Below are 13,747 nucleotides of genomic sequence, written 5' to 3'. Positions count from 1 at the left end.
CGCACACCCCAACATATATATATATATATATATATATATATATATATATAATGAACGAGTTTTGATTCTTTGGAGGGTTATGTTTCTTTCATGGTCAATATAGAAATTTAAAATAATATGATGTGATAAGAATTTAATTTTATTAATTATCATTAATTTTTAATATTTAACATATATGTACACATTTACACATAGCTTGTTAAACGTTCCTTTCGGAGGAACATATTCCCATGTAAATTGTAACATATAAAATATTCAACGTAACAATAAATTTATAGAGGTATAACCGTACTAGTGTGGGATAACTAACTACACCTTTCCACCATCAGTTTAAATAAAACTGAGGTTACGTTTTCTAAAACTAAATGTTATGTGGAAGTAAGGATAGTAGTAAAATCATATGCAATTGTATTCAATATATATATTAAAGTATATATATATATATATATATATATACGGAATTGTCTCCAATCCGGTACCGGATTAAAACGGTATATGTATATTTTCTTTAAAAATATGTATATTTTTTTCTTAAAAGCATGTATATTTTCTCTTAAAACATATATAATGTGGGAAAGACACCTATATACATATTCTAAGAGAAAATATACATGTTTTTAAAATAAATATAAATGTGCCGCTCTAATCCGGTACCAGATTGGAAACTTTACCTCTATACACACAATCATACGTACTACATAAGTAAGAACTCTTAGAATAATTTTTTTTATCATAAAACAAGTCGTTTCTTAGAAAACTCAATTAGAATGCCAAAAGGTTTCCTGGCAGTACTAGGATACTAGTAGCATCCCGCCAGTGAGGTGACGGGCAGTATCCAATCGTAATGCTAAATTTAGTCAATTTGGATACTGAAAATTTCGGCTTACCAACAATCGCGTACCATAACTCCAATATTAGCCCTACCATGCTACCACTGATTTTCTCACCAAAACACCTAAAAATAAAAGAGACGGGATGGGTGCGGAGCACTGTTGGCAGCGAGAGAGATCCCACACAACGACCCCGTGTGACAACCCTTTGTTACGGCGGCGGCGGTGGCAGCGGTTCCGTGCCTAGATCTCCCATGAGAGGGATATTGCTCGTTTTGTAGAGGCCCATTGGAGATATCTGGAGGTCCCCCTCGCAATCCCAAGTGTACGTATTATTATTTATTTTTTGAGAATAAATACATGAATAAAATAAAATATGAATTATATAATTAACCCTTTTTTAATAAACTAAGAAAAAGATATATATAGCGGATGTTCTAATTTACATTATTAATATTATTTACTAAATATTTATATTATGTAATATGGCTTATAAAAACAAAATATAATATATATATATATATATATATATATATAACTAAGAAAAATTAGCGATGACATAGTTGTTAGTCGCTAAATATAGCCATCAAAAAAATACATTCAGCGATGATGGTCTCCGAAATGTCATTCTAAATATCAGAATGTAACATCATCTACGAGTAATATGTCGATGATCGTATAATGGTGACCTTCTTCTCATTTAGGAAGCGTTTATTTCCGATTGTACTTGCTGTTTCTAATTTTTGACGGCGACTTTTTGGGGCCTTAAGTCTTTTAGCGATGACTTTTTCCGTCAGTGAGACACATTTTTCTTGTACATTGAAAAACCAATTTCAGTCTCGCGAAGTTTTCCTGCCTAGCTGTTACAATTAAGTACTACTTGTATTTATGGAGACCACAAACCAGTAGTAGAGATTATCCAAAAGCAGGAAAATGGTGAAAACGTTACCTAACGCAACTACTCACACGCCTAACATATCATAACGTATAAGCTTGTATAGAATTAATTTAAACGTACGTCAATGTTTCTCTCTCCTTATTTTGTCACTAATGGAATTGCTCATTGTTTGCGCATGTATCAGCCCAAGTCCAAGCCATCGACGTGGACCTGCACTTACTATTAGATCTTAGATGCATGCTTCTCTTATTCGATCTAAAGATCAATTAATGATACAAAATAATAATGTGTTTTTAGCACGAATCGTAACTTGAGTGATGATCGTGACGTGCTCTCCAATTTGGGAGTTTGATGGTCCCCATGGGCCGTATTTGAGAAGGCTATGCAACCGCTATAACACATTATCTGAAAAGAAAAGGAGACACGTACTGTTTTAGATTGCATGGTCATGATTTTTATTTCTTACACTAAATTAATACTTTTTTAATCAAATACTATATTAGTCAAAAAAGTTATAATCAAGAATAAAGTGTAAAAATCTAGACCCATATACTTTTATCGGTAAGTTCATCAGTAATTTTCTCTTATCTCTTTAATCTCAATAAAACACACCAAAACAAAGAAGCACAAAACCTACGAGAGCACAGAGCGACTACAATCTTTTTACAAATATTGTTTTAATATCTTTTTGACTTTTTATGGATGATTTGTTATAAGACTATAATATTGTGTTAATTTGTTTTAAGAGTTGTATTTCTTGTGATAAACTTGATTTTAGCTTTAAAAAAAGGAGAAGCTTGCTGAAAATGCTATATCACGAAGGATTTTATCAATCTTTTTTTTATGAGTAAAATAAAATTTTACAACGTTGTTTTGGGTATTGTCGTAAATGTAATGTTATATGACATTTGGCACATTAATGCCGTTTCTAAAGATGTTTTGACGACATTTTTTCAACATGTCATAAGTCGCTTGTCATATCATGGTTTATAAAACGGACTCCATTAAGTGACCCGATCCATGCAAGCTTGAAGCTCCTACATCATATTAAATTTAAGAGCGTTAAGTACGCATTTATACGCGTGCATACGTATCTATGATTTATGTATGTATGTGTAGTTATATTTGTACGTAGTATTAGCTTTTTTACACACATAACATTTGCTTAGAACCTTAATTACCGTAGAAACTACAACAGTTATTTATTCATAACTGATCTATAGCTGTGGTGACTAACTAACTATCCATATAATGCCTACTTTGCAAATGGAATCATATGCGTGGAGTACTACACTACTTTAATTCTCAGTTTGATTTTTTTTTTTTTTTTCTAATTTTTTTGGTTGTTGGAACTTTCACTGCTTTTTCTACAGCGCATATGCGAGTACTCACAAGCAGATAATAAATTAAAGCCCATTCCATATTTGAGAAATTAAGCTTCAAGGCTAATTAGACCATCTACTTATTATCCGGCAGTTCTCCTCTCTCAAGATGTATATCACATTCATCAAGGCTAATTAGACCATCTCTAATATAAATAATAATGTTAATTGTATATTTAACATCAAAAAGTGTGATATGATATGTTATTTTTATTTTTACTCTAATGCTATTTAAAATATTAAATCTATTTTTTCCCATAGTTATTAAACTTTGAAAGTTGTAAAAGTAAACTTTTATTTTTAAAATAATTAGAAAATGTAAAAGTTACATTTTTTTTAATAGAAAGTTGCATTGATTACATGAAAAAGTAAACATATGAGAAATTTACCACAAGGTATAGCATATGAGAAATTTGGCACAACAAATAATATTGCATTGGAGAGTGTTTTTTGTACTCAAATGCTAAATTTATAATTGACACATCAATTATAAAATTGCATTGGGGATGTTCTAAAAAACTATAGAATATATTTTTTTTCTTTGGCATAATTTTGATATCTGACTCCATCATATATAAGATGTGGACTTCCAATTTTCCCACCCACAAATTCAAGAAAAATACTGATTTTTTTTTTTGTTTAAGGTGTGCTCTAAATACTCCCAATAATATACTTTATAGTTTTAAGTTGTTCGCGATTTGTCTTTTATGTTATTGAAATATTGTAAATGCATTCTTTTGAGTTTAAAAAATTTATTTCATTTTCATATCTATTTTTTCCCTTTGTTTTTTGTCCATAAGATGCTCAAATAGATTAAATTGAAACAAGTTTTTCAAATTCAAATGTAATTACCTTTAGTAATTACTAAAACAAAATGATAAATTCAAATGAAAAAAAACTAGGAATGTACTTTTTTTTATGTAATTAGCCCTTCTTTACATAATAGGTTATAAGGAGGTTAGCAGCCATTAATTAGACCCCAGCTATGCATAAAATACTTTACCTCCTTTTCTTTATCTTTTTCAGATAACCAAGATAATTACATTATTCAGTAGTAACATGAAAATATAATCCAGCTACGTTGTATATTCTTTTCAAGGTAATACAGATACCGGAAGAAAGGCCACATTTATAAGTGGATATAGTCTAGTAACAACATAGGTTAGAGCTCAATTAGACCTTTTTCGTTTTATTAATTCGAATCACAACTTAAGTTTTTTATTACAGTATTTTCTTTCACAAAATAATTTTTCGCTCACATGAATTTACTTTTTAATTCATATTCTTATTTATTTTTTAATTCAGGTTCTCAAAACAAACGGGGTAAAGATTGAAGATAATTCCGTTCATTTTACCAATTCGAGTTTAGAATTTGAGTTTTACTACAGTAAAAAACTCTAAAAAATAATCACATCTAACTTTTTTACTACAGTAAAAAACTCTAACATAAAGTCACATCTCAACTCGAATCAGCGAACTAAACGGGCTATGAATTTTCTATAACGCCATAAAGAAAAGGCTATGAAGAGCTATATATCCAAGACTGTTGGTAAAGTATACTACGTTTCTAGCTATCTCACACGCACAGAATCCACATCGTAAAGCCCAAAAAGTAGAAAGTTGAGGAGTGAAATGCGCATGAAATCTTCCCTGGAAAGACAACTAATTTTCACTGCTCTCAACTAAATAACATTTGACAGCCATATCTTGATACTTTGTATAAAAGACCACGCGGGATTTAGAAAGTCTTTTAAATTAGGCGTGGTTTTTTTTTTTTTTTTTTCTTGTTTACAGGGAATTTTGGTCTTATAAGCAACCATGTCCACGATTTATTCGGCAGGAAGTTAGGTCCACCCACACGCTTTGATAAGTTCAATTTTTAGATCATGAAGTTAGGCATCAATAATAATTAATGTATTGAGAAAACTATTGAGCTTTAGAATGCATAATTCTAAATTTTTACCTCTTATTTTTAAATAATACCTTTTTAACGAATATAATTCTTTAACTAAAAAAGATTTTAATTAAAAATAAAGGATAAAAATTCAGTCTCTTGAACTCTAAAAATATGTCTCCTTTTCATGTTATATATCTTTGCTTTTATGTGTTTTTTTAGAACGATTTGAAGGGAATATAGGTGCTCAAAATTACGTTTGGAGTTTAAATTTCCTCTTTTAGTTGGAAAAAACGAAAACGACAAAAAAAAAAAAAAAAAAAAAAAAAAAAAAAAAAAAAAAAACTTAACTTGGCCGAGCTGGCAACTCTTTTGCTCATGAAGGGGACCAAATTATCTAGATGACTTGTGCACGGCCTATAATAAGGAAGAAAAGTATAGATGAGTGGTCCAACTTATAAACTTATTAGCATAGAGTTAGACTACGACAAAGATAAATATATATAATACACACACGTACACATATATAAATACATATGTATATTGTATGTGTGAATTATTTTAATGGGGAATTAATTGGTCGTGCAATATTAATAAGAAAACAAAAATCAAGGGATCTTGTCGTGATAAAAATTAGTTTCCAAAACTTTTCTAGTGATAAAAATGCACGAGTCACCATATTTAATACCAGATACATATTATATACATACATGTATACATACATACATATATATATATATATATATATAAGTTTGCAGACACATGACTTACAACATTTCATTAGGGTCTAAGACATTCTCTATTGCAATGATTTTTGCAGGTCATGAGGAGGGGGAACAGAGCGCAACAAATGAAAAGATTAAGGGAACAGAAAAGGAGCAAAGTTAAAGGCCTATGAAGCCATCATAACTTTCCAAAACAAGAGGTGGTTGAACGCATCATCACCCCAAGAACCCTTGCAAAGATCATCTTGTTAATGTACAATATCATTTCATATATTGGCCTGCATGCACCAATATCATCTCTATTGGCACACTCTCCTCCACCTTTGTCCCCAATGCACATCATGCTGATGCCAAACTTACATCACAAAACATAACCACAAGTGAACCATGTTGTATTTTGGCCGAGAAAATGAAGAAAAAACATCATATTTACAATAAATAATTGAAGTACATAGTATATATTAAAACTATTTGAAGTAAACAATAATAAATTAAAATTTTATGTGGTAAAAAAAAAATTTTTAGCACGTAAATTTGGTCTTAAAAAAGAAAATTAAATCTTTAGTAAATTAAAAATTTACGTGGTAAAATACCACTTGAGATGGTAAAAATATATTAATTATTTATGCCACTCCACTTGAAAATAAACAATTGTCATTCAGTTTTGTAAGAGAAATTAAAAAGCCACGACGGCACTCAATTATTTAGAATGACGTAAATAATAAGTTTGTACAAAATCATGATAAACCATCTACTTTTCTCTTATTTTTATAACAATTGGAAAAAGGTCGTAAAGGATAGGTAAAGATTTTTCCTGAAACATGGGCAGTAATAGTTCCCATAGTTAGTATTAATTTGACTTTATAATTAAAATGTAGAATTTTTTCGAGTTTGATTTGACCTAAGTATCGAAAGTGTTGAAAATGTACATCACTATGCGCAAGATCAATACAAGGAGTGGAAAAAGGACTTGCACAATTACTTTAAGTACATATGGGAGATAGATTTTTTCTGAAACATGGGCAGTAATAGTTCCCGTAGTTAGTATTAATTTGACTTTATAATTAAAATGTAGATTTTTTTCGAGTTTGATTTGACCTAAGTATCGAAAGTGTCGAAAATGTGGATCACTATGCGCAGGATCAATACAAGGAGTGGAAAAAGGACTTGCACAATTACTTTAAGTACAAATGGGAGATATTGGATGATTTAGAAAATGTGAGAAGACAACATCCCGCAACTTTAAAGTCACGGTCAGATTAAAAAAAATGTTGGCGATGGCTTTTGTAGTTATACTTTTTCATGTAAACATTTGTAAACTTTTTCTTAATAACTTGAATTCAGTACGTATCAATCGTTTTCTATTTACGATTTATTATTGTTCGTACAAACGGTCTAAGGCAAACGATACAAACTGTGGCTAAGGTTCCTCATCCAAGCCGACATGATATACTTAACATCATAAGCTATTAGAAGATAAAAAAAGCTAATAAATCATAAACATACCCAACTTCAATTTTATTACAACAAACATTAATGCTCTAACATAAGTTGAGTATTTCCAGAGAAATCCTCAAAACCGAAAAAGTTATAGTCTGTTCTCAAAAATTGGCATGAATATTGTCATGTTTGTCCCTTGGGGTTACGGGTTAACATGGCTACGGGACACTTTGAAAAAAAAAAGGGAGAAAGAAAGAAATAGGCCAAGACTTGAGATAAATTAAAATTAATAGACCAATAGTTTACATAAGTTTATAAATAGGCCAAATTACTGTTTTCGTCCATAACTTGTCTGGTTATGAACCATAATTTTACAAGTTATTCTCAGTTTTTGTCCATAACTTGTCTGGCTATGAACCATAACTTGACAAGTTTGTCCATAACTTATCTAGTTATGAACCATAACTTGACAAGTTATGGCCTATTAATTTCTATAACTAAAAGTTTGCCTATATACTTTCTTAAGCTCTTTATATTGGTCTATTTCCTACTATTTCTCTAATTATAAAAAAGCAACATTATTTATTTTGAAATGTCGTCGCCAATAGACGTTATGACAAAATTTTAGCAACAACATTTTAAAAAAAAAAAAATTGTGATGAAAGATTATTATATCATTGTGTCATAAGAACGATATGTCATATCGTTGTTAAAACCCACAAGTCACTCTACTGGTTTTAACAACGATATGTATGGTAGTTAAAGTGGCAGAATTTAACGATGTTTTTTAATCACTATTGATTAAAAACTTTTAATTAAGTTTATTTTTAGCGACAACAATATTATCGTTAAAACGTTTTAGGGGCTTATTATTCATGCGTGATATCGTTCTATACTAGTTAGTATTTTCATGTGACATATGGAAGCTAATGAGTATACATGATACCATGCTACACTATATTATTTAATAGGCATGTCCCATAAGTTGGACAAGATCATCAAGGGAGAAGCTTCTACGTATAAGGGTATGTTTGATAGAGATTCTTAGAGCCCAAAATTAATTCTCTAACCATCCACAGTTGAAATTTGTGTTTGGTAAAAATCATAAAAAGTGATTTTTAAAGAATTTTTGAAGAATTTACAGTCAAAATCAGAAGCAGCCTAAATGTAACTTTGACTTTTAGATTGTGCGACAATCACTTTGAAGTATAATTAATGAAACTTTTATAATACTCGTAATACCCTTAGAATCAATATTTATATGATTACAGTTTATCAAACACTCAGTTACTTTTCATAACATCTATTTTTTTCAACATAATTAATAATAATTTTTTTTTAAATCTACGACACTACCGAACTGGCTCTAAGTACTATTGGTGCTTCGAAAGGAGTAGTACTCTAAATAATGAAGAAAACGTGGCAAACCAAGCATGATAAAATGGTAAATGTTCTTTTTGTTTTTTCTTTTTCTGGTGGTGTGTGGAGTTAGTGGAGGGTAAACAACCAAACATGATGAATGGGTAAAACACAATAGTGGAAAACCGAAAAGGTAATTAAATATTGTTGGAGGGTTCAATTATGGTGGGCTTGCAATATGTAACAAGTAGTTTTTGGTTTTGGTTTCTTTTTAGGCCTTTGGTTACATAAAGAAAGAGAATTGGAAGAGATTGGGAATATATTTGATGCCAAGTAGTGATCATAGTGATGGTGATGATGAGTGTGCCTGGCATTGCACGCCACCAATTCCACACACACACACACACAAAAGAAAAAAAAAAAAAAAAAAAGAAAAATCTTTAGAATCAACAAAGAGAATGTTCATGATGATCCTCACTGCACGCTCGCCCTTATTGATCTCGTATTGCCCTCAAACCAAAGTTTATAACATTCTTCAAGTAAAGAATATTAGCAGGATTTTCGCTACTTGTCAGCCCATTTCAATCATTATCTTTTATCGTTTTCTCTTCCTCTTCTAAAGGAACGTTATCACATCTCCTATTAATGCACTATAGTGCAATGCCCATCATCCTATTTTCCTAACATGCATATATATATATATATATATATATATATATCCACCAAAAAACAAATAAAATGAATAAAAATTCAAACCCTATTACTCAAAAGTGAAGAAAAATATATAAAGAAAAAGAAGAACGAAAATTGTCACTTTCTTATTCTTTTAATTTTTTTTGCTAATCTTTCTTCTTCTTTTAATTCATTACGCACTTTTACCCTTCTCTCTTTCTCTATATCTATCCATTCTCTACATGCATATATGTATGTAAGAATATATATGGTAATGCATTATATCATTACGAAGCATAATTATATATATATATATATATATACACACACACACACACATGAAAAAGAAAAAACACACTTAAACAAGACAACTTGTGTACAGCTACGCTAACCTAAGAAATCGTGTATCTTTTCAACCCTCAATTTCCAATAAGGATATTCTGAAACGCAACTTTTCACTCTATCTCAAGAATATTGCTATATCCAAATTATTGTTTTAATTTTTATTTTTTATTTTTTTTTATTCGGTTTCTCTGCCACATTCCCCCTTCTTATATTCTGCTCCTTGCCTTCTCTCTCTCCCCACAACTTCGCTCTCTCTCTCTCTCTCTCTCTTATATATCTTTCTCTCTCTTTGCTTAGTTTTTCTCTCTCACTTTCTCGGTCAAGTACTGTCTGGCTCTTAGGAAAATGGATAGTGCTATTTCTTGCACCAATGGAATTAGCAATGGGAATGGGGTGTGTGGAAAAGGCTATTCATTGAATGGTTATAGGAAGAGTTGTTGGTATGAAGAAGAAATTGAAGAAGACTTAAGATGGTGTTTTGCTCTCAATAGGTATATATATACATATATATATATATATATACACACACACACACGCGCGCATATATACGTACTCATTCTTATATGTGAAATTTCTTTGCAGAATCATGCATGAATAAAAAACACAATATATCATAAAAAATATATATAATGGATTTTCCTCATTTTATATTTTCTTCTTGTTTCTACTCTGTTGTCACACATTTTTCTGTACTATTTTTTCTCTATCATCTCGATTCTGATCTTATAGCTCCTTTCTTTTCTGTCTCTCTCTCTCTCTCTCTCTTTTTTTACCAAAATGGGTACTTCCTTTTAGAAGTAGTTTTTTAGATTTATGAATTGGTGAATATTCTTTAATATTATAAAAGTTCCTATGATTCATTTAAAAAATTAAATAAAATAAAAGTTACTATAATACTCCAAAAGATTTTGCAACATTATCCTTTTATTGTGTGAGACAAAAATAACTAAAAGTGTGGCCTAGCTGTCTGCCGTGAGTTAAAAATACGCCAAACATTTATATACTTTTTAGAATGGCAATTATGATGATCATGTAAAGTTGGACAACAAAGAGACAGACTTAGAATACAACTAATAACATACAATCACCATGTTTAACATCTTGATAAATTTTAAGCATTTTCATAATCAATCATTTTAATATATTTTCTTTTTTTTTTCTTGCTATGCAGTATATTACACACAGGACATTCTCAGTTCCAAGACATTGCCTTGTTGGACACCAAACCCTTCGGAAAGGTTTATAATAATGGAAGAAATTATATAATAAAAAAAAATTTGTATAATATTCAAATTTTCTCTGTTTTGTTTAATAACTTATTTTCCATTTTTTACAGGCATTAGTCATTGATGGAAAGCTCCAAAGTGCAGAAACTGATGAGTTTATCTACCATGAATGTCTTGTCCATCCTGCTCTTCTTCATCATCCCAAGTACTTTTTTTTGTCATCTTCATAGCCTTTTCATATTTATGATTTTTTTTCATATTTATTAATAATATATTCATTTTTTTTCTCTCAATATCTATTATAGTCCAAAGACTATTTTTATCATGGGAGGAGGTGAAGGTTCTACTGCTAGAGAACTACTCAGACACAAGGCTGTGGACAAGGTTGTCATGTGTGACATTGATGAGGTAAAGACCCTTTCTTTGCATTTTTTTTTCCTTTTTAATATCATATTATAAATAAAGCTTTTTTCCCATTTCTAAATTTTACTTCTTGCTCATTTAAGGCTACAAATAATTTCTTTTTCTCTATTTCCCACAAATAAGATAACTAACTTTTTTAAACAAAGGAAAAAAGAAAAAAAAAAGTCTTCATAATACTACCAAGATGTGGACAAATATGAAGTATTGTTACCTTTACAGCTGATTTTGGTGAATGTCTCCTTTGTTTAACGCTTATAGTCATCATGAAAGATAAACTTAATTGAACCAAAAAAAAAAAAAAAAAGATAAATTAAGAATTGGGTTAGGAAGAAAACTTTCCCAAAAGATTAGAATTCTTACTAAATGCTTTTAAATAACACAATGGAGTAGGAGGTGGTGCAGTTCTGCAAATCATACTTGCTTGTAAACAGAGAAGCCTTCTGTGATCCAAGACTCAAGCTCGTCATCAGCGACGCGAGGTTCGATTCTCGACCGTTTAATTTTGCCGATTCGATTGTCAATTCTCTTGTTAGAAACTATTATTTATTTTTTTTTTTGGTAAATATAAACAAAATATATTGTGGTGGATTACAGGGCTGAGCTAGAAAACAAAGAAGAGAATTATGATGTGATTGTAGGTGACCTTGCGGACCCAATTGAAGGAGGCCCTTGTTACAAACTCTACACTAAATCCTTCTATGAGTTGGTTGTCAAGCCTAAGCTGAACCATGATGGCATCTTTGTCACACAAGTTTGTGTCACAACTCTAATACCAAGAAATTAAATTAAGAAGATTAATGGAATTAAATTAGTTAAACCGTGATTATTTTTAACTTATGCAGGCGGGCCCGGCTGGAATTTTTAGCCACGCAGAAGTTTTCTCTTGCATTTACAACACTTTAAAGCAGGTTTTCAAATGTAAGTAAAATTTGTCCATTCTTGACCAGAATATTTGTCCATTCTTTTTTAGCCCCCAAAAGGTTATTTTTTTTTCTTTTTAATGGTTTTTTCATGATATGAATGCAGATGTTGTGCCTTACTCAGCTCATATTCCTTCCTATGCTGATACTTGGGGTTGGGTCATGGTATGAAAAATAACAAAATATCATACAAATAAATATTAATGAGAATAGTAAATAATGCAAATATCACTATAGTTTGTTTTTTTTTTTTTTTCTTTTTTGTCTGTGTTTACTAGTGAGTCCTAATGCACTATTTTTTTGGTGGTAAATAGGCTTCGGATAAGCCTTTTGTGCTTACTGCTGATGAGTTAGACATTAGAATCAAGCAGAGGATCAAAGGGGAGAACAGATATTTAGATGGGAAGACATTTTCTTCAGCCTCTACTTTGAGCAAAGCCGTTCGAAAATCGTAAGTCCTTTTCGATTTCGAGTCCTTTTTTTCCGTTTAATTTTGATTAAGGAATTAGTATTATACAACTAACATGAGATGGGAATTTGCAGGCTTGATAATGAAACTCATATATACACTGAAGGATCAGCAAGGTTCATTTATGGCCATGGATGTGCTGATAATAAACAAAGTCATGTTTAAGAAAAAAGTCTAGTAGAGTTCTCCTTCAAAAAGCATATATAACACAGAAGAGTGCAAGTATTGGGAGACAAATCTTGGCTATTTCCTGCTGATTATTCCTATCTCTATTTCTTTTTCTTTTCTTTTCTTTTTTTTGTTTTTTTTTGTTTTGTTGTTGTTGTTGTTTAGTTATAACTTAAAAGCTATTATATAATGGTTTGTGTATGGGTCCTTGTCTGTGTTCCTTTCTTCAGAACTTTATGAGAAGCTATATGTAATTTAAGAACAAGGAAAAGATATTGAAGACAACAATGGTTACAGACCTATAAATTTTATGTACCAAAAATATGAGCATACTTTACTAAAACCAAAATGAGCAGACCAAAGATGGACTATTATCCACCATCTACAATGTACAACTTTTGGCTTAAGAATGAATCAGAATAAGCACTATCTGTATGGAAAGAAAAAGATGCCAAAATCAAATTGTAAAACGAAACAAGTTTAAAGTTTCTATGGCCGTGTTTGGAATTGATCTCGTTTTTGTTTTTCACATTTTTTAAGAAAGAAAAAATAAAAACGTTTTCAAAACAGCGTTTGGTGCAATAAAAACAAAAAACGGAAATAAAAATGATTTTTTGGTTTAGTATAAAATGAGAGAGAAATGAAAAATGACTTTTAGTCGTTTTTTATTTTTTGTTTTTGTTTTATCCTCTCTCGAGCAAAGAGAGAGAAAGAAAGACATTAATAGGTTTTTTTTATACTGAAAACAATCTCTTAATAAAACTACCAAACACATTTTTTAAAATGATTTTTATCAGAGATTGAAAACGTTTTCATTTTCATTTTCATACAAAAAACAAAATTATTTTGGAACTAATTTCAAGCGCGTCCTATATGTTTTTAGGAATTAAAACTCCTAATTCCACTTGTTCAAGAACAATTATCAAACAACAAAAAAGTAAAATAAAATCAATATAGTATAGACACGAGATTTATAGTTGTTCGGTTTTAATGTGA

At 30.3% G+C, this 13,747-nt stretch overlaps 1 protein-coding gene across 1 annotated transcript; it reads left to right on the top strand.

Moving 5' to 3' along the window:
- The first annotated feature begins 9,837 nt into the window (after window positions 1–9,837).
- On the top strand, window positions 9,838–13,013 carry LOC21395590 (thermospermine synthase ACAULIS5). The gene is made up of 10 exons (XM_010109711.2): window positions 9,838–10,036; window positions 10,717–10,783; window positions 10,882–10,976; window positions 11,077–11,179; window positions 11,585–11,673; window positions 11,789–11,945; window positions 12,037–12,112; window positions 12,221–12,279; window positions 12,429–12,565; window positions 12,658–13,013. Exons 1-10 carry the CDS (start codon window positions 9,891–9,893, stop codon window positions 12,746–12,748), a joined length of 1,020 nt encoding a protein of 339 aa, XP_010108013.1. The 5' UTR covers window positions 9,838–9,890; the 3' UTR covers window positions 12,749–13,013.
- The last annotated feature ends 734 nt before the right edge of the window (window positions 13,014–13,747 follow it).

Source organism: Morus notabilis, unplaced genomic scaffold (assembly GCF_000414095.1).
Source record: "Morus notabilis unplaced genomic scaffold, ASM41409v2 Scaffold159, whole genome shotgun sequence".
NCBI classification, from domain to species: domain Eukaryota; kingdom Viridiplantae; phylum Streptophyta; class Magnoliopsida; order Rosales; family Moraceae; genus Morus; species Morus notabilis.
Note: the sequence above shows the minus strand (reverse complement) of the source record. Positions and strands in the feature narration are given on the sequence as shown.

Bases quoted from the DNA above. Each gene is read 5' to 3' on its own strand.
- LOC21395590 (XM_010109711.2), top strand. From the start codon at position 9,891: ATGGATAGTGCTATTTCTTGCACCAATGGAATTAGCAATGGGAATGGG. The intron at 11,180-11,584 runs GTAAAGACCCTT...ACAATGGAGTAG, and splicing joins TCATGTGTGACATTGATGAG to GAGGTGGTGCAGTTCTGCAA. The intron at 11,674-11,788 runs GTTCGATTCTCG...GGTGGATTACAG, and splicing joins CTCGTCATCAGCGACGCGAG to GGCTGAGCTAGAAAACAAAG.